The 21,770-nt window shown below is 41.3% G+C and overlaps 1 protein-coding gene across 3 annotated transcripts in view; it reads left to right on the top strand.

Annotated features, from left to right (window-relative positions):
• The window catches only part of MAP2K2 (mitogen-activated protein kinase kinase 2), a 62,522-nt gene extending 44,370 nt beyond the window's left edge, over positions 1-18,152 (top strand). For all 3 annotated transcript variants that reach the window (XM_075864240.1, XM_075864232.1, XM_075864248.1), the window contains 7 exons: positions 747-876; positions 2,270-2,394; positions 2,529-2,742; positions 3,447-3,511; positions 10,165-10,226; positions 16,412-16,457; positions 17,511-18,152. In XM_075864240.1, coding sequence (XP_075720355.1) covers positions 747-876; positions 2,270-2,394; positions 2,529-2,742; positions 3,447-3,511; positions 10,165-10,226; positions 16,412-16,457; positions 17,511-17,621 — 753 coding nt within the window. In that variant the 3' untranslated portion in view covers positions 17,622-18,152. The remainder of the gene's footprint in view (positions 1-746; positions 877-2,269; positions 2,395-2,528; positions 2,743-3,446; positions 3,512-10,164; positions 10,227-16,411; positions 16,458-17,510) is intronic.
• Positions 18,153-21,770: the final 3,618 nt, after the last annotated feature.

The following is a 21,770-nucleotide window of genomic DNA, read 5'->3' as shown; positions in this document are numbered from 1 at the left end:
ACTCTCACCCTCAAAGCTTTCCACAGTGCTGCACCTCCTTACATCTCCTCCCTCATCTATGTCTACCACCCTACTCGGGCTCTACATTCTGCTAACGACCTTAGATTAAAATCCTCCATAATCCGAACCTCCCACTCCCGTCTCCAAGATTTTCTCGTGCTGCAGCAGTCCTCTGGAATGTGCTACCCCAGACAATCAGATTAATTCCCAATATCCACAGTTTTAAACGTGCCCTGAACACACATCTATTTAGACAGGCCTATAACATTCCCTAATCTGACTCCTTTCCATGGCCCTCCTTTTAGATTAGTCATCAGAATAAGATTCCCTCACACTCCTCTTCATGTCCGTCATACACGGATACTGGCTGGTGACCGGCTCATGCACCTCTATGTGCACCACCCCATGTATATAAAAATGGCTGGACTATTGTACTGAACAAACACTATTACACTTTGTGTCTCCCTTATTTCCTCATAGATTGTAAGCTCTTGCGAGCAGGGTCCCCACTCCTCAGGTTTGAGTTGTAAATTAACTTTGTCACTATGTAATGTCTGATATTATTTGTTTCAGGTTCCTTCTAAATTATAAAGTGCTGTGTAATTTGTCGGCGCTATATAAATAAAGATTATTATTATTAAATGTGACAAGCAAAAATAGAAGAAATGTGATGAGTGGCAAATCATTCTTCACAGAACTGTGTGTTTATCATTTGTCTAATATAATAAAAAAATGTGTGCTGACAGGATGGAGGATCTCTGGACCAAGTTCTTAAAGAAGCCCGCCGTATACCAGAGGAAATTCTAGGAAAAGTCAGCATTGCAGTTCTACGGGGCCTAGCTTACCTGAGAGAAAAACACCAGATCATGCACCGAGGTGATATAATGGTTTCAAGGGTTTATTTTATTTATTTATTTATTTTTCTAAAGTTGAGCTTTTCTTTTACGTCACTTTAGGGGAAAAATAAGGAGTTCTTTTGTTTTTTGTTTTCTCTGAACTTTTAATAAAAATGTTATTTTTTTGTGTGTTCTGTATGTGTGATGTATGTTTGTAATACGTGTGTGTGTGTGTGTGTGTGGTATATTGTATTGCCTAGGGCAGCAACCAGTGTCGACACAAACCATCAGAAGGTGATTGCACGACAATGGGCTACGAGCCAGATGTCTAGGTACAGGTGTTCCATTATCCACCTGCCACTCTCAAAGGCTTTCATGGTGCACAGCATGCGGCAATGAAGGTCTTTCCTCTTAAGCTAGGAGTCCAGCTTTTGTCTCGGACGCATTGATAACCGGAGATTGGTCTGGAGGCCGCGTGGGCAACGACATGAAGAGCCTTCACAAGGGAACGTCACACCGGTCCTGCTCCCGGGATTATTGTATGGGGTGGCATAATATATGGTAGCCGGACCCCTCTAGTCTTCTTTTCAGGTATACGAGCAGCTCGGCGTTAACTTGATTTGGTCGTGGAACCAGTGCGACAGACATTTCTCAAGTGTCCCAGAAGCGGTTTTTGAACAGGGCAACGCCAGGCCGCGTGTTGCTCGTGCTATGGAGAGCAGTCTCCGTGGCCTAAATGTGCTACCATGCCCTGCAGCATCTCTGGACTTGTCTCCCATTAAGCACATCTGGGACGTCATTGGTCAGCAATTGCAAAGGGAGCTGGCAGCAGCCAATCTTGATTTGCGTGGCATAGCATTCCTCACACAACCATTAATTAACCCCAATGATAGCAGACCAAGGCATGTAAGTGTTTGTATTTCTTCTGAAGGCGCTCCTACTCGATACTGAATAAATCAGAATGTTTAGAATATTCTGTTCCCCTTTTTTTTTTTTTTTCCTATAAATCATTTAACATTTCTACCAATCCAGTGATTTCCACAATTCCAAAACTTTTCCTCCTTGGTGTTGCAATTTCAATGTTGAGGTGTGTGTGGGGGGGGGGGGGTGGTGTGTGTGTGTGTGTCTCCGCCCATCCCTCCCCCCTCTTTCTAAAAACATCAATACCATGGCATCTGCGTACTTTAGCGCCTGGGATAGGTGTGATCTCTGCTCCCATTGATGACGTGTCGGCTGTAGTATACAGCCGAGACCCCTTGCTATGCAGCAGCCTCAGCACGCTACATACTCTCCCTTCACAGCTGTGACATAAGTGTACGTCCAATATCGGGAAGGGGTTAAGGAGTTTGCTATTACATTTATGTCAGACGTGTTTATTTTTTTGTCCCGTTTATCCTGTTAAGTTTTTTTTTTTCATTTTTTTTTTTTTAAAGACGTGAAACCCTCCAACATACTAGTGAATTCCCGGGGAGAGATCAAACTGTGTGACTTTGGTGTCAGTGGACAACTCATTGACTCCATGGCCAACTCCTTTGTGGGGACCAGGTCCTATATGTCTGTAAGTATGGGTTTGTTTTAAAATAAGAACTTTGTGCAGAAAGAGCTCCTAATTTTTGGATGCTTTACAGGTTATTAGCCTTTCTTTAATGAAACTAGCGTTATTGTATAACATTTTATTTTCTTTGTCTTTAGCCAGAACGCTTGCAGGGTACCCATTATTCTGTACAGTCAGACGTCTGGAGCATGGGTCTGTCATTGGTAGAACTTTCAATAGGAAGATATCCTATACCACCACCAGATGGCAAAGAGCTGGAAGCCATATTTGGGCGCCCTGTATTGGATGGAGCTGATGGAGAAGCTCAGAGCGTTTCTCCTCGTCCAAGGCCTCCTGGGAGACCAATTAGTGGTAGGCTGGCTTCTGCAAGCTTGTCATTCACAGTAGGGCTGGCCGATTTTGACTTAAATCAAAATCATAATTGATTGAACATGTAACCTCAATTACGATTAACAAACACATTTTTTTTTTTAGACCACACCTTTTTGCATGCCACGCCATGGAATTAACATATATCCCCTCAGCCTGCTGTACACTACTGTATATAATATGCCCCCAGTAACTGCCTCCACGCAGTATAATTCTCCACAGCTGCCCCCACGCAGTATAATGCCCCCATAGCTGACCCGTGCAGTATAAACCAGAAGTGGAGGAGATACCTCTGCTCCTCCGGTCTGTGTTCTTGGCGCAGACTGGCTCGATGTCACTGACACGTGCCATTCTCTGCTGAGCCGCTTACACCTCAACACAGACCGGCATGAGACAGTGACATTGCACCTGTCTGTGCCTAGCAGTGGCCGCCAGTGTTGCATAGTAAATGGTTGAGAAGGGAGCTTCCGGCTCCCTTCTTTACCATTTGGATTCTACTATACAGATGCATTCGAAACTGGGGAAAAAAGATTTGAAAAAAAAAAAATGTGCGATATAGCTTTGGTTATCTGCGCTGAGTTTCGGTTTTGTTTCTCTCTTTTAATTGCCCAGTTTACTGTTTTGCTTATTATATTATGTAAAAAATTGCCCTTTCTCTCACATAGCCCTCAATCTTCTTTTTATAGGTCATTGTATGGACAGCCGACCAGCTATGGCTATATTCGAACTGTTGGATTATATTGTAAATGAGGCAAGTGTCCTTGGAATATGTGTATAGTATTGTAAATGCTTAGAAGTTTTGAAGAATATTTTGATATTATTCTTTGTACATATCTTTGTCCGTAGCAAATAGTGTGTTTTTACAGAGCATATTGCAGCGGAAACAGTTTTTTGCCTGCAGATTTATCTTTAATCCTTGATTTATAGAATGGTGCTGTATATGTGTTAACACTATAAAAAAAAACAAATTTATATCAGAATTTATGCTCCCCGTTGAATTAAGTTGCACTGCAAAACACTTTCTGCATGACTTTTCTGCGTTTTTTTGTCCCCCCCACAGTTTGGGCACGAGGTTTTCTAAATCTCATTCACTTTATTGGTACTCTAAATGCTGCGGGATTTCCGCACAGAACTCTGTTGTGGAAATTCTGCAGTGTTTGTTACATGGGAACCCAGCCTAATAGCAATGAACTATGATGTGATCGCTTATTAGGGTTATCCTGTATGTTGAAGACACACCAGAGCCTCGCTCAGGTGAGCCGTTCGTTCTATGATGCAGTTTCTTTGTACATAGAAGCTGCATCTCAAACGATAAAACAGGTTTTTTTATTAAATGTAAATTTGAAAAATGTTTATAATTACCAATTAGCAATTTAAATAAAATGGGTGCAAAGGGTTTCATAGCTTTTAATTAGAAAAAAAAAAAAAAAAAGCACTCCCTTTTTTAATTTCCCTGTCGATCTGTGGCCCCTGACAGTCACTGGTTAGATTGACTTAAGCTGTGATGCCACACTGACAAGTGACTGCTGCTACCAATCACTGACTGTTTTGGTGATCTCCGTAAGTATGCCTAGTGATGTGCTTGAACACTTTCTGGTATGGTATGTCACAGCTTTAGCCAATGTAAACCTGGACCGACAGTGCCGGAGTCTCTGGTAGAAAGGACCATTTTCACACTCTTGGCATGTACAAATAAGGCTTAATTCACATCTTTTTATTGAACTACATTTAGCATGTACGTTGGGAAAACTCCCGGCGTACATGCTAAACGTGTACATATGACTTTATTCGCTCCACTGAGGCCAAAATAGTGTCCTTTTTGGCCTCCGTCGTTTTGGTATGGAATAGCGTTGTAGACTACGCTATTCCATACAATGGAATCCCATAAGAGAATTTTATATCGCAAACTTTCAAGATGTATCTGTTTAACGGACACCATTATAGTCTATGCCAGGGGTGGGGAACCTTTTTTCTGCCAAAGGCCATTTGGATATTTATAACCCCATTCGCGGGCAATACAAAATTATCAACTTAAAAGTTACCCTGCTATATTTGGTCAAACCTCTAATTACTGACCCCTAATGTGATGGCTGGAAATGCTTCTCTTTGGTGAGCCGTGTGATGTTAGTCGGTATTGATGATGTTGCTATTGCGTCGGTCAGTCTGGAGCGGTCGACTCTTTGCAATGGTACGTTTTGAAAAGAACTGCTGGCAGCAGTAGGTTGTTCCGACTTACTTAAAGGGGTTTTTCCCCATCAGGGACATTTATGACCTATCCACTGGATAGGTCATAAATGTCAGATAGGTACGGGACTCAGCTCTGGGACCCACACCTATGTCTGGAACGGGGGCCCCTAAACCCTTTTCTACCTCTGTTCCAGCTGATTTCCGACTATTAAGAAGAAAACTGCGTAGCTCTGAGCTACGCTGGTTCCATAACTCCCATAATAGTGAAATGATAGTTAAGGCAGCAGCGTAGCATGTGAGTTACGCTGTTTCCATAACTACAGTGAGCTATGCTGTTTTCTTATTCATAGTCGGAAATCACTAGCTTCAGCCAACCTGACGATTGCAGTTGTCTTGTCGAGCTGTTGGCAGCTATGTCCACCTTCACGGAACTTTGTGACAAACCGGAATTATAATTATAAACATACGTTTGTGCCTCAAACTCCTTCAAGCAGAGGTTTACAAACTAAAACTATGTAAAAATAACAGACGAAGGTGTGCGAAGTTCATTTATATCACAAACGTCTAAATTAACAAGAGCTTGTGCTCTCAAAAACGCTGTAACAGAGGCCATGCATTATTTGTTTGTCATCCAATGTGTTAAAATTATATACTGCACACGATACACTGGTACTATGCTCCCAAAATCGATATTATATATATTTTTTTTTTATAGCGCATAGCATGCTGTGTAAAAATTACTTTATTTCTTACACACAACTGCCTTCATGCAACTTTGCATCAAACAGTGATCCTAATCAAAAATTTCCCGAAGATTTAACTTTAACTAAAATGTGTATTCAAGGAGACCTTCATGCAAACAAAATGTACTCTGCAAAAACGAAGATGTGAAGAGTACATACATACATACATACATACATACATACATACATACATACATACATACATACATACATACATACATACAAAAAAAAAAGCCTAGACTGCAGGAACGCACCAATCGATTTTTGCATGCAGAATAAATTGGGGATTTATATAGGTATATGATTTTCCATCTCCTATACAAACTCTCTAATGCTTTATTTGCGGCGCAGTCATTGCGCTGTGATTTTCTCAAAAACAAATTGACCGCAACATTGGAACACCGCCAAATCACAAATCCCGGAATCCAATCTAATGCGTTAACTAAGAATTGTTCATGGCGACCAACGGCAAATGGAATACTATTTTCTGACTGACGAAAATATTTTCCATCCATCGGAAATGTATTAGACATTCTTCTCTAGTGATGATCGTTATTGTTATGACTAAAGTGTGTAACTGGCATTGCTAGTAGGGAAGTGGTCAGCAGATTTTATGCTTAAGATCAGATATGGACAGTGTAAAATGTGTAAACTTTATCCATGTTTGCGCATTTGACACCACGATTCGAACGCTGGTAAACGTCCAGGTTGTAGAGCCAATAAATGGCCTAATTAGGGGCAGAGGGTGATTAGATAAGTTACTGATCTTCTCACTCCTTTTCTGAAAAAAAAAGAGAAACCAATCCCCCCCCCCTCCTCCTGTCTCCCCTTATGTTCTAATCCTAAAGCAAGTATTCTCTCTGATTGATAATGTGGGTGGGTGCTAGAGCACCAAGAATCTTATCTTTTAAACCAAGACCTAACCTAGATCACAGCTCTAGCTGTGATCCGTCTGAGCTAGAGCTTTTTGTGGCAAGGATGTCATGCTTATGTCCTTGGCTACTGACTTACCTTCCTGCCTATGAGATACGCCCTTAAAAGGTGAGTGTGGGCGTTTTTTTTTTTAAACCTGAATAACCCATTTAAGGATATGTATTGACCACCGATAAGTATAGTTGCACATATAAAAGCTTTATTACTTAAAACAAAATATATTCGAGTACTATGGAAATTCTGAGCTATAACCAGGAAATTTACATGTCAATATCCTTTTATTCTGACACTGGGGGCAGTTTAATTTAATTTGATCAGGGTGTTAGACAAAAATAATCTGGATCTATAAACTATTTTCAGAGATGAAAGCTAATAAATTGGTATTTTCTGCAATAGTCTCTGTTCAATACATTTGTAGACTATTATTACCTCATTATTATATTTTGCCTTTAACCCCTTCAGGGCGCAGCCTGTTTTGGCCTTGTGGCACAGCCGATTTTTATTTTTTATTTTTCTATTTATTTTTTAAATCTGGCGTGTCACTTTTTATGTGGTAATAACTTGGGAAGGCCTTTTACCTATCCAAGCGATTCTGAGATGGTTTTCTCGTGAGATATTGTACTTTGTTAGTGGAAAAATTTGGGCGATAAATTCAATATTTATTAGTGAAAACACCAAACTTTTTCCAAAATTTGCAATTTTCTAAATGTAAATGGATCTGCTTGTAAAACAGAGTAATACCACACAAAATAGTCACTAGTTAACATCTCCCATATGTCTACTTTGTTTGCATCATTTTTTGAACATCCTTTTATTTTTCTAGAACGTTCCAAGATTTAGACCTTTACCAGTAATTTCTCACATTTTCAATAAAATTTCAAAAGGCTATTTTTACAGGTACCAGTTTAGATCTGAAGTGGTTTTGAAGGCCTTATATATTACAAATCCCCAATAAATCATCCCATTTTAAAAACAACCCCTCAAAGTATTCAAAACCGCATTCAGAATGTTTCTTAACCCTTTAGGCGTTTCACAGGAAGTAAAGCAAAGTAGAGGGGAAATTTACAAATTAAATTTTTTTTGCCGAAATTCATTTGTAATAAATTTTTTCCCTGTAACTGATTCTGCAGTTTTTAGACATATCCCACATGTGGTAATGGACTGAAGTACCGGCCCCCAAAGCAAAGGAGCACCTAGAGGATTTTGGGGCCTCCTTTCTTTTAGATTATATTATAGGCACCATGTCCGGTTTGATGAGGTCTTGTAATGCCAAAACAGTTGAAACCCCCCCAAAAGTGACCCCAGTTTGGAAACGACACCCGTCAAGGAATTTATCTAGGGGTATAGTTAGCATTTTGACCCCACAGGTATTTTGCTATGTTTATTGTAGTTATTCTGTGAAAATGAAAATCTACACTTTTTTTTCTGAAAAAACATAGAAATGTTTAATATTTACAAGAAATAAAGAATAAAATGCACCCCAATATTTGTAAAGCATCTGCTCCCAATTATGGAATTACCCCATATGTGGTAATAATCTGTTGTTTGGACCCACATCCGTACTCAGAATTGAAGGAGCGCCATTTGGATTTTGGAGCGCAGATTTTGCTGGGATAGTTTTCAGTGCCATATCTCGTTTGCAATGCACTGGAGGGACCAAAACAGTGGAAACACCCCAAAAGTGACCCCATTTGAGAAACTACACCCCTCAAGGAATTTTTCTAGTGGTATAGTTAGCATTTTGACCCCACTGGTTGTTTGCAGAATTCAATGGAATTAGGATTATTTTTTGCGGGAAGAGTTGTAGTTTCTATTGACACCATTTAGAGTACCATATAATGTACTGGGAAACCGAAAATAAAATTCTTTGCGCGTGTTTTTTATTTTTTTTATTTTTTTTTTACAACGTATTTTGCGTTTCAATACGATTACGGTGATGCCAAATATATATAGTTTTTTTTTTTTATATTTTACTACTTTTACAAAGAAAAAAACTGTTAAAAAAAAATGTTTTGTGTCTGAGAGCCAAAACGTTTTGATTTTTTTTTGGTCAATTGAGCGGTGTGAGGGCTTATTTTTGGCGGGACGAGCTGTAGTTTTTGTTGGTACAATTTTTTTTGGTACATACAACTTTTTGATCACTTTTTTATTACGTTTTATTTAGAGCTAACTTGACAAAAAAAGGATTTTGGCGTTTTTAAATTCTTTTATTTCTTACAGCGTTAATCATGCTCTATATAAATGACAGTTTTACTTTATTCTGCTGGTCGGCACTATTACGGCGATGCCATATGTATATCGTTTTGTTTGTTTTGCAGCATTTGCACAATAAAATGACTACTTTTATAAATATTATTTTTTTTTGTTACCAAATTCTGAGAGCCATAACTTTTTTTATTTTTCCGTCAAAACTGTGTAAGGGCTTGTTTTTTGCGGGATGGGTTGTAGTTTTTATTGGTACTATTTTGGGGTACATATGACTTTTTGATCACTTTTTATTTTATATTTTGGGAGGGGCGGTGACTAAAGAATAGTGATTCTCCCATTGTTTCTAGTTTATTTTTTTTTGCGGTGTTCACCGTGCGGGAAAAAATAACATTCTAGTTTGGGTCGTTACGGACGCGGTGATAGCAAATGTGTACTGTTTTGCAATGTGTTCATTTTTTTACTATAATAAAAGACTTCTAGTAAAAGAAGCTTTTATTCTTACACTTTTTGTAAAATATTTTTATTAACTTTTTTTTTTTAATTTTTACACTTTTTTTATTTAACCTGCATCTCTGATCGCTGCTAGAATACATTACACTACCTAGTAGTGTAATGTATTCCAACTGTCAGTGTGACGTCAGTCACTCTGACCGTAAGCCTATGAGGACCAGCCAAAGGCTGGTCCTCATAGCCTTCCATACTTGGCAGACTCGGAGACCGTTGTCTGGCCTCCGAATGCCATCACAACAATCGGCAACCTCCACAATTGCATGGGGGCTGCCGATGTGCTACAAACCCCCTAAATGCGGTGATCGCAATCGATCGCCGCATTTAAGGGGTTAATTGACAATCATCTCTATCTCTCTTTCGATCTTTGTTAGGCAAAGCCTTTTCCATGGTCCGCATGGCGCTTCCATCTTAATGTCCGCCGATGGATGGACTTGTGAGCAGACACGTCCATCAACAACTTCTGTTTAAAAAAAACACTGCACATGTGTGCAATGTTTTTCAACGAAGGTTGCTGATTGACATGTCAGGTCACAGGTTCATCCATCAGCGGACGTTTTCAAGACGGGAGTGCCGTGTGGTCTGTGGAGAAGGCTTTGATTAACAAGGGGGCATGGCTTAACAACGTTAGATTCTTACTAGACATTTAGCGCGGAATTCTATTACTAACTTTCATAATGTATAGTGGTATTTCCGACACATTTATTACAATAAGCCTAAAGTGGCCAGCCTATATATAGAAGTTCTGTCAAAACTAAAAAACTAAATATGTGCCTTTTTAATTACTACGTGTCTTATCTTCTGTCTTTTTGTTTTTTTTATGTAGCCCCCTCCTAAGCTCCCATCTGGAGTGTTTACAGCAGATTTTCAAGACTTTGTACATAAATGGTAAGAAGGGTGCACAGTATGTTTTTTAAATGTGTTAAATTCTGAGAAGGTGGCTACCCAGTCAACGTTTATCATGTTGGAAAGGATATTACAACACAATTTCTCATCCATAGCAGTCTTAAAACCTTCAAAGGGGTTTCTCTTTAAGGGTATGTGCACACGATGAGAGGCTTTTACGTCTGAAAAGACAGACTGTTTTCAGGAGAAAACAGCTGCCTCGTTTCAGACGTAAAAGCTCCTCCTCGTAATATGTGAGGCGTCTTTGACGTTTGTAATCTTGAGCTGCTCTTCATTGACGTCAATGAAGAACGGCTCAAATTACGTTGCAAAGAAGTGTCCTGCACTTCTTTGCCGAGGCAGTCAATTTACGCGTCGTCGTTTGACTGCTGTCAAACGACGACGCGTAAATGACAGGTCGTCTGCACAGTACGTCGGCAAACCGATTCAAATGAATGGGCAGATGTTTGCCGACGTATTGTAGCCCTATTTTCAGACGTAAAACGAGTCATAATACGCCTCGTTTACGTCTGAAAATAGGTCGTGTGAACCCAGCCTAAAGGGAATGTGTCCTGTTTTTAATTGTATTATCAGTAGCGTAGATGAGCAATATAAAACATTTTATTCTATAGTTTTATTTTTTTGGTTTTGTTCAAAAATAATTTTTGATCCAGTCCAAAATACCATAAACCGTTCCACTCCTACAGGGGGCCCCTGATGTCTCTGTCCATATATGGACAGAGACATCAGGGGCCCCCTGTAGGGGTGGAACCCCCGGCCAGAGGGATTCCGCTCCTGCAGAGGGGGAAGGGCGTTGCTATCTGCAGGGGGAGGGACATTGCTATCTGGCATTCTATTGGCACCACTTTCAGGGGACACTGGCGCTATCTACATGTTCACTGTGTGGCACTATCTACAGTGGGAACTGGCACTATTTACAGTGGGCGCTGTCTATGGGCACTGGCACTATCTACAGTGGTATTGCGTCACGATCTACATGGGCACTGCAGTTGGGACAAAAAGAAAAACTAACAATTAATATTTTATATATTTATTTTTTTTCCCCAACTCCACAGTGCCTTTGTAGATAGTGACGCAATCCCACTGTAAATAGTGCCACATTGCCCACATAGATAGTGCCAGTGCCCACACAGCATCCACTGTAAATAGTGCCACGGTTCCCACTGTAGATAGTGCCACAGTTCCCACTGTAGATGGTGCCACACAGTGCACATGTAGATAGCGCCAATGTCCCCTGTAGGCAGTGCCCATATAATGCCATTTTACCCATGCAGATAGCAATATCGTCGTCGTCCTGTCCCCCTGCAGATAGCAACGTCCTGTCCGTCCCCCTGCAGGAGCGGAATCCCTCTGGCCGGGTGTTCCATTCCTACAGGGGGCCCCTGATGTCTGTCCATATATGGACAGTGATGTCCGGGGTTGACTCTAAAAGCGGAATCCCCTGCCGAAGCAGGGTTCCGCTACAGGAGTTGGCCCCTGATGTCACTGTCCATATATGGATAATGACGCATGGGGCTCCTCCAGTAGCGGAATCCCCGGCCAGAGTGTCGTCCTGGGATTCCGCTCCTAGAGACCCTAACGTCACTGTCCAAATGGACCGTGACGGCAGGGGCGCTCTCTAGAACCGGAATCCCCAGCCAGTGCGATCTGACACCGGGGATTCCACTCCTAGAAGGGGTTTAGATGGCGCTATCTTCAGTGGGTGGGGGCGATGCTATCTACAGCAGGGGGATTGCCATCTATAGGGGCATTTGCGGTATCTACAGGGGATTGTGTGTGGTGCCATCTACAGTGGGGGGTGTATTCCCGGACTCTCTAAATAGTGACTTTTATATAGTCCTTGTAGCATTGTGTTCTCTTCTAGGGGTCCTATTCTATGTTGGCATCCTTTCCCTTCCCCTCTTTCAGTTTTTGAGTTGACCAGCGCAGTCCTACTCTGTCATTTATGAGACTGTTTTTTTCCTGTTGTGTGACCTGATGGGAGGTAAGTCTTTCTCTGTTACAGTGAGAGAGGAGTGACCCATGGTGTATAGCAGTCTTTAGTTGATTTGCTACACAGCATGGGTTTCTGTTTTTTCTGCCCTCCAGGCTCATTATTGGAATATGATTAATAATTAAAAAATCTAATAAGGCTAAAAAATAAATAGTATTAATTTCAATTATCTAATTTTTTTCCTCCACATGCATTATACATTCCCTTTTAACAATGTAAACTTATTAGGCTACATTCACACGACCGTGAACGACGGCCATTTTCAGAACAATGTAGTTCTATGGCTGTATTCACACAGCCGTTTTTTTAATGCCTTGTGAATACGGTCTGTCAAAAAATAGTACATTTCCTATTTTTGGCCGTTTTCACTGCCAGACTGCCCCCATAGAGCTCATTGAATCAGTTTTATAACCACCGTTTTTCAGGAATCAATCCTACTGACTTCCGTTAAAAACTAATCCTGGCCAAGAGGACTCCCAGGGTACAGCGCTACTTTGAGCGCTGAGCCTGGGGAAGCCCTTGACGTCACTGCTGGAATTCCTGGCCAGAGCGTCCGCAATGGTCTGACCAGGGATTCCACTCCTAGAGAGAGCCCCTCACATCACTGGCCCTATATGGACAGTGACGTCAGGGGATCCTCCTGGAGTGGAATCCCCAGCTAGTGCATTGCTGATGCTCTGGCTGGGGATTCCACTCCTAGAGGGAGCCCCAATGGAGGGGACGGTGTCTGGCGGCGCTATCTACAGGGGACGGTGTCTGGCGGCGCTATCTACAGGGGACGGTGTCTGGCGGCGCTATCTACAGGGGACGGTGTCTGGCGGCGCTATCTACAGGGGACGGTGTCTGGCGGCGCTATCTACAGGGGACGGTGTCTGGCGGCGCTATCTACAGGGGACGGTGTCTGGCGGCGCTATCTACAGGGGACGGTGTCTGGCGGCGCTATCTACAGGGGACGGTGTCTGGCGGCGCTATCTACAGGGGACGGTGTCTGGCGGCGCTATCTACAGGGGGCGGTGTCTGGCGGCGCTATCTACAGGGGGCGGTGTCTGGCGGCGCTATCTACAGGGGGCGGTGTCTGGCGGCGCTATCTACAGGGGGCGGTGTCTGGCGGCGCTATCTACAGGGGGCGGTGTCTGGCGGCGCTATCTACAGGGGGCGGTGTCTGGCGGCGCTATCTACAGGGGGCGGTGTCTGGCGGCGCTATCTACAGGGGGCGGTGTCTGGCGGCGCTATCTACAGGGGGCGGTGTCTGGCGGCGCTATCTACAGGGGACGGTGTCTGGCGTAGCTGTTTACAGGGCCGCGTGTCTGGTGGCGCTATCTACATGGGCACTATCTAGAGGGGACACTGGCACTATCTACATGGGTACTATGTGGGCTCTGGCACTATGTATGTGGGCTCTGTGGCACTCTACAGGGGCATTGCAGTGTTTTCAGGGGGTTTGGACAAAAAAAATCCTGACAAATTAAATCCAACAGTTTTTTTATGACCATGAAAAACGGACAGACGGACAGGAAATGGATGAAAATTTGGAGACACTGATTTTAAAATGGCCATGGAAAACGAACAGTTGATCAGTTTTTAATGGCCATTTTTTTTTTCACTGTCATGTGAATGTAGCCTTCATGTACTGTCAGCAGCAGTAAAATCTTGCTTCCAGTGTCACTCATTTGAGAGGTTTTTGTTTTTTGGAACTCATTTTGCTTTTTCAAATTATGTACAATAATGCCTCATTCACATGACCGTTGTGCCACTCTGGCCATTTTTGATGGCATCAGAGTGGCACCCGATTCGCCATTCACTCTAGCGGGTGAATCGGGTCCGTGAAAAATTATCAGAGTCTCCGATCCGAGGAAAGATAGGACATGTTTCCGATCACTGACGGGACTCTGACGGCACACTCGGTCGTGTGCATGAGGCGTAAGGCTACATTCACACAATAGTGAAAATAAATGGCCATTAAAAACTAATAGACTGTCAGTTTTTCATGGCCATTTTGCATCAGTGTCTCCAAGATTTCATCCATTACCAGTTCGTCCGTCTGTTTTTTAATGGCCGTTAAAATAACAACAAAAAAAAACTGATGGATTCAATTTGCCAGGGTTTTGTTTTTTTTGTCTAAACCCCCTGAAGACACCACAGTCCCCCTGTAGACCTTGCCGCAATGCCCCTGTAGATAGTCCGTGCCCAGTGTAGATAGTGCCAACATAGCGCAACAGTGGCCCCACGTAACTAGTGCCACACGACATCCCCCCACCATCTATTGGGGCTCACTCCAGGAGCGAAATTCCCGGCCAGAGCGTCGCAGACGCTCTGGCCGGGGATTCCGCTGCAGTAGGATCCCCTGACGTCACTGTCCATATATGAATAGTAGATCAAATCTGTTGCACTCTGCAGGTTGTCCGGGTGCTGTAGGTAGGGTTCCCACCCAGTAAATGTTTAGAAGATGAACTCAAGCACTCATTTGAAATATGCAAAAAGGTGATTTATTTGAATAAGCCAATATTTAGAGAAAAGTAAAGTTTTGGCCATGAGAAGAGGGACCAGAGTACTTAAATATATGCAGTAATTTTCTTGGCTTTGGTTGTTTTTAGCAAAGCGTTTTCATTTTCACCCCAGCCAGCTATTCGACTATTTTATCCCACTGTCTTATGTTCTCCTTTTTCCTAGGCCACATAAATCATCACGTATAGGGTCATGTGTGGCCCTTCTATTTTTCTGCATTTCGTACTTGTTATACATTACAATGCTCATGTGACCTTCATTTTTGCTCTTGTACATGATTGTCTTGTAATATATAGTCTCTGCGTTCATTTGCACAGTTTGACCAAGGCCGGATTGTGGCCGACACGTTACTTTTCTCTAAACAATAACTTATAAATCACATATTTTCATATTTCACCTAAAGGAGTGCTTGAGTTTCTAAACATATATGGATAGTGACGCCAGGGGCTCCTCCAGGAGTGGAATCCCTGGCCAGAGCATCGACTACTCTCTGGCTGGGGCTCCTGGGAGTGACATCAAGGGCTTCCCCAGGCTCAGCGCTTAAAGTAGCGTTGTGCCCTGGCAGTCCTCTTGGCTACGATCAGTTTGTAACAGCTGATGCGTTTAAAAACTAGTTTTATGGGTACCGTCTGGTCGTGAAAACGGCCAAAAATAGGATGTCCTATTTTTTTGACGGCCAGTATTCACGGCTGTGTGAATATGGCCATAGAACTACATTGTTCTAAAAACGTTAGATATTACAATTCTTATTGTAAAGAATTCAGAAAAAATATGTAAATGTGAAATATACATTCCTTGGTAATTTATTTATAAAGAAAGATATATTACCTTTGTTTTATTCTTAACCCTTTTGTGACCAAGGGTCATTGATGCCCCTGTGTCCAAGTCAAATTTTCCATTTCTGATATGTACTTCTTTAACTCCTTAAGTATACGGTAAATCTACGTATTTTCTTTCGGTTTTTTTTTCCTCCCTGCCTTCCAAAAGCCATACATTTTTTATTTTATTTTTTTGTCTACATGGCCATATGAGAGCTTGTTTATTGCGGGACAAGTTGTAGTTTTTCATGGCACCGTTTATTGTACCGCATAATGTACTGGGAAGATGAAAAAATATATATTTGTGGGGTGACCTTGGCAAAAAACAGCGATTATGCCACTTTTTGGGGTGTTTTGTTTTTACATTGTCCATGTTCACCTTATTCCAGGGGTTGATACGATCACGGCAATACCAAATTTGTATATATATTTTTTTTTTTATCTTTTCCACTTTTATAGAAAAAAATAACTTTTTTGTGTCTCTATCCCGAGAGCCATACACTTTTTTTTTTTTTTTTTTTTTTTTTTCATTTTTCAGTCCATTTAGCCATGTAATTTTTCTGCGGGGCGAGCTGTAGTTTTTACTGATACCATTTTGGGGGTACATGTGACTTTTTGATCACATATTTTATTTTTTTGTACTTTATTTATTTATTTTTATTATTTTTTTTCGTCCCCCTAGGGGATTTGAACCAGTGATCATTGGATCACTTGCATGATATACTGCAATACTACTGTATTCCAGTATCTCTCTATACTGACAGTCTCCTTTTGAAGCCCTGCCAGAGGCTATATTTTGTGTGTGTGTGTGTGTGTGTGTGTGCACACTTAACAAATTCTCTCTTCCTCAGTCTTCTAAAGAATCCAGCTGAGCGAGCAGACCTGAAGATGCTGATGGTGAGAGATCTTGTTTCTGCTATACACAAATATGGAAAATTTCATAAAATAGCCAACACAATATTTTGGCCAATTTGTGATTGGATGGGATAATATTTTACTTCATACCAATACATTAAATTTGGTAGTCAAGATGATTCTAATGTAAAATTAAAAGGGAGTGGATGGGTGCCGCCAGATAGAACAAGGGATGCGGTGGTGTCCTCACAAAATGCATTAAAAAAGGAATTAGACACCATATTCATTGCACACACACATTTTAAAAATTGTATCAGTGTTTTTTATGTATAATCCATGCAAGCTAAAACATAATTTCAACACGTGCATAGTATACTGGTTATGCCCATAATAAGGAATCCCTCCCCAGAGACAATACAGTTAATCATGGCAAGTACATCTCAAAAACATACATATTGACCAAGTGTAATATGAATATTCATAATTTAATATACTTAAAAGTATGACAAAAAGTGACCCTATTAAATAAAAAGGCACGGTAGTAGCAATTGGCACCAGATATATGGATATGAGAATTTACAAACTTCAGATAAACAGCACATACCATGTTCTTTCAGGTATTCACAGCACATATTGTTTATATGTCTTGATATACAGTAAGGGTATGTTCACACGCACTGTTTTCAGACGTAATTCGGGCATTTTATGCCTCGAATTACGCCTACAAACATCTGCCCATTGCTTTCAATGGGTTTTACGGTGTTCTGTTCCCATGAGGTGTAAGTTTACGCGTCACTGTCAAAATACGGCGCGTAAAAAGACGCCCGCGAAAAAGTGCACGGCACTTCTTGGGACGTTTTTGGAGCCATTGAAAAACAGCTCCAATAACGTCCGTAAAATACGCCGCGAAAAAGGCGAGCTGCTACAAAAACTTCTGAAAATCAGGAGCTGTTTTCGTCTGAAAACGGCTCAGTATTTTCAGACGTTTTTGGTTACTGCGTGTGAGCATACCCTAATTCTGTGTTTGCAGATGTACTAATTGATTCATCATTTCAGAGATTTGCCACAAACTTATTTCTATTTTTCTTTTCCTAGGCCCACACATTCATTAAGCGTGCTGAAATCCAAGAAGTTGATTTTGCTGGCTGGCTGTGCAAAACATTGGGTCTGCGTCAGCCAAGTACACCAACTCGCACTACCATCTAATGTTTTTTTTTTTTTCACCTTTTCACCCCCCATTCTTAATTTGCCCTTTCTTTAGGGAAATTTTAAGAGAGAAGGTCCTTTATGGTGGGGAATGTGGAGCATGGGACATCTTTTTGAACACATTGTTCTGCTTTTATCAACCCAGCTCTGTATGCTTGTGTGTATTTCTTTTTCCACGTCAATCTGCCAGTCACTGCCGCTTTGAACTCCGTGCTCATGAGCACCTGTTGTATGAGCATGAGGAGTTTTGATCAGTCACATGTGGTCTGTTGCTCTGTCAGTGGTAAGATCACGTAGGTCCACAAGTTGGCTTTAAGGCTTCTTAATGTATTTCTCAACCAACAAAATGGCTACTTCAACATAGTGGACTGAATCCACAAACTGGGGATATCATGGGTTTTGTTAAGTCTAAATAGAATGTTTGATCTACAAAATGCATTAATGTCCAGACCTGTCCCCTTAAATCCAGGTACATATCACCATGATCCACTGATTGTCTAAATAACAAATAAATTTAATGATTTAAAATAATTGTCTTTTTATTATTATTATTAGTAACTGTAGGGTGCCATTTGATTACTTCTGAAAACATGAACTTTGACACCTAGTTTTACATAGAATATTTTAACAAAATTTAATTAAACCATTTTTGTTGTGCTCATAAGTGGTTTGCGAAATTATATACTGTTAGAGTATCCTCCTTTTAAGTGATGGACAACGGCTATCTAAGGGTATGTTCACACGCTGAGAGGCAGTTACGTGTGAAAAGACAGACTGTTAACAGCTGCCTCGTTTCACACGTAAAAGCTCCTCCTCGTAATTTACGAGGCGTCTGAGACGCTAGTAAACCTTGAGCCGTGCTTCATTGATTTCAATGAAGAACGGCTCAAATTACGTGGCAAAGAAGTGCCCTGCACTTCTTTGCCGAGGCAGTAAATTTACGGGTCGTCGTTTGACAGCTGTCAAACGACGACTCGTAAATAACAGGTCGTCTGCACAGTACGTCGGCAAACCCATTCAAATGAATGGGCAGATGTTTGCCGACGTATTGTAGCCCTATTTTCAGACGTAAAACGAGGCATAATACGCCTCGTATACGTCTGAAATTTGGCCGTGTGAACATACCCTAAGTCCGAGTCGGTCAGATATTCCAAATTGTTCAGCGTGCTGGAGAGTTTTTTTTTTTTTTTTTTTTTTTTTTTGTTTTTTTTTTATTGAAAGTGCTTTATTCACAGTCGTCATCATACAAACATTACTGTGACGCAGCGCAGGCCATGAAGCCGTAAATAATAATCGCGAACATAGTATGACACACAGTACAGGCTAACCTATGCTATACATCACACCACATGCTACACTAACATTCTTCCATTCACTAAAATCAATCAACAAAGCATTACAGACAAGTGAGGGAGTGGGAAAGTTGATAGGGAGGGGAAAGCACAGGCCCGAAGCTTTGAGACTACGCACAAGTGGGGCGAAAGGGGAGGATCAGTCCTCTTCTTCATCGAAGTCCGGGCTGTCCCAGGTGGAATAGTCTCTCAGCAGGCTGTGGCTCAGCCTGCGGCAGTCCTGGACGGACAAACTCCTCAAAATTAAACGATTCCTTGGAAAATATAGTGTCCTTAACCCTTTCATGCAGACAATATGTAGATTCACGTCCTTTTTGCACATACCCCGTGCTGCCAGGGTGTGAATATACAGATCTCTGCTCTAGCCAGCATAGCGCTGTGAAAAGCGCTCGGACGCCGGCTATGTCAGTGTCCCCGGCTCCCCAGCAACCTGCTCACTGACAGCCAAACCGATTGGTTCGGCTACAGAAAATATGGTCACAGTTATTAACTGCTTCCTGATCGCCCACAGTAAATTCACGTCAGCGCTTGCTGGGCTCTGTGCAGCACCGATGTGAATTCGCAGTGGGTGTTAAAAGCGCGATCTGGGTGTCTGTGTAGTGCTAACACCCGGATCGCGCTGTTAAACCCTGCCTCTGGTCCCGGAGACATGATCGGGACCTGATTGGTTCAGGTCCCGATCATGTGATCGCAGGGAAAGTTTGTTGTAGCAATAAACTGGAAAGTTTGTTGCTACAACAAACTTCCGAGGACTGATTGCGGGTGCTGCCTTCGGTTGCATGGCAAAACCGGAGGCCATACCGGGTCTGCCATTCACGGAAGACTGAGGACCAGCTGGTCCTCATAGGCTTCCTGTCAGTGTGACTGTCAACGTCACACTGACCGTTTTTTTTATATATAACCCGTTACACTACCTAGGTAGTGTAGTGTATTATAGCAGCCATCAGTGCTGCAGGTCTTCAAATAAAACAATTAAAAAAAAAAGTAATAAAAGTGTAAAAACAAGATATAAGTTACAAAAACATAGGAAAAAAATTATTTTTTAAGAAGTCTTTTATTATAGGAAAAAAAAAAGTTAAAGTACACATATTTGGTATCACAGCGTTCGTAACGACCTTAACTATAAAACTATAGTATTTTAACCGTGCGGTGAACAACGCAAAAAATAATTAAACAATACTAGCATCACAATTTTTGTGGTCACACCCCTCCCAAAATATAGAATAAAAAGTGATCAAAAATTCACATGTACCCCAAAATAATACCAATAAAAACCACAACCCGTCCTACAAAAAACAAGCCCTTACACAGCTTTTTTGACTGAAAAAGAAAAAAATTATGGCTCTCAGAATATGGTGACACAAAAAAGAAATAATTATATAGAGAAGTGATTTTATTGCGCAAACGCCAAAAAATAAAAAAAACTATATACATATAGTATTGCCGTAATCGTACCAACCTGCAGAATAAAGTAAAATGTCATTTATAGCGCACAGTGATTACTGTAAAAAAGAAAAAAAACATTGTCAAAATGTATGGTTTTTTTTTGTCACTTTGCTTGCCAAAAAATCGAATAAAAAGTGATCAAAAAATCACATGTACCCTAAAATAGTACCAATGAAAACGACAGATTGCAACGTAACAAATAAGCCCTCGCGCGGTGGAGAAAAAATTTAAAAAAGTTCTGTCGCTCAGTATATAGTGACAGAAATTTTGCAGAGTGTCCAAAAGCGGATAATATTTGGCACCATTTATCAGTGCGACACCGGCCACACATCTATAAATTATTTATTTATCCCATTATTATACCCTCTTATTATTCCCTGATGTACTCTGCCAAGTTTACATATGCCACCACGTTAGAAACTGAAATACCAGCAAAACCCCAAACAGCACTATTACCAAGCAAAATCTGCGCTCCAAAAGCCAAATGGCGCTCCTTCCCTTCTGAGCTCTGCCGTGGGTCCAAACAGCAGTTTATTACCACATATGGGGTATTGCCGTAGTCGTGAGAAATAGCTTTACAAGTTTTGGGGTGCTTTTTATTCTTTATCCCTTGTAAAAATTACATACTTTTTTTCTGAAAAAAAAAAAACATTTTTCATTTTCACAGACCTATTCCAATAAATATAGCAAAAGACCTGTCGGGTCAAGATGCTAACTGTACCCCTAGATAAATTCATTGAGGTGTGTAGTTTCCAAAACCACTTTTGGGGAGATTCCACTGTTGTGGCACCACAAGGCCTCTTCAAATCTGACATGGTGCCTAAAATATATTCTAAAAAACGGAGACCCCAAAATCCTCTAGGTGCTCCTTTGCGTTTGAGGCCGGTGCTTCAGTCCATTATCACACTAGACAACCTAAAAATGAACCATAAAGCGACATAGCACTAAGAGAAATAGTATACTTAAATAATATACAAAAATACAAACAAAATTCTTTATTGAATATAATCGACAATTACATATGATGAAAAGAGAATGGGATACGTCATACACCGAAATACAAACCGTGTCAGATGGAACGAACCATGACAACAGAGTCAATCATCCCAAAAATTTACCAGACCACGCTCCAATAGTGGAAGCCGGTCACAGGGCGAAACGCGCGTCGAGGCGTTCATTCAGCCATTCATCTTTCCTGACCACCTGTGCTCTGCATCATGTCCCAGGGTATGTGCTAGCTGTTCACATGATTGTGTCCTAGTCGTTGTTAAAGTCTATATTCTGGCTATTTTTTGATACTATTTGAGTTTTTTGGACACCTCATCTTCTCATGTATAACTACATATTCTGC

This window comes from Rhinoderma darwinii, chromosome 1 (genome assembly GCF_050947455.1).
Source record: "Rhinoderma darwinii isolate aRhiDar2 chromosome 1, aRhiDar2.hap1, whole genome shotgun sequence".
Taxonomy (NCBI): domain Eukaryota; kingdom Metazoa; phylum Chordata; class Amphibia; order Anura; family Rhinodermatidae; genus Rhinoderma; species Rhinoderma darwinii.
Note: the sequence above shows the minus strand (reverse complement) of the source record. Positions and strands in the feature narration are given on the sequence as shown.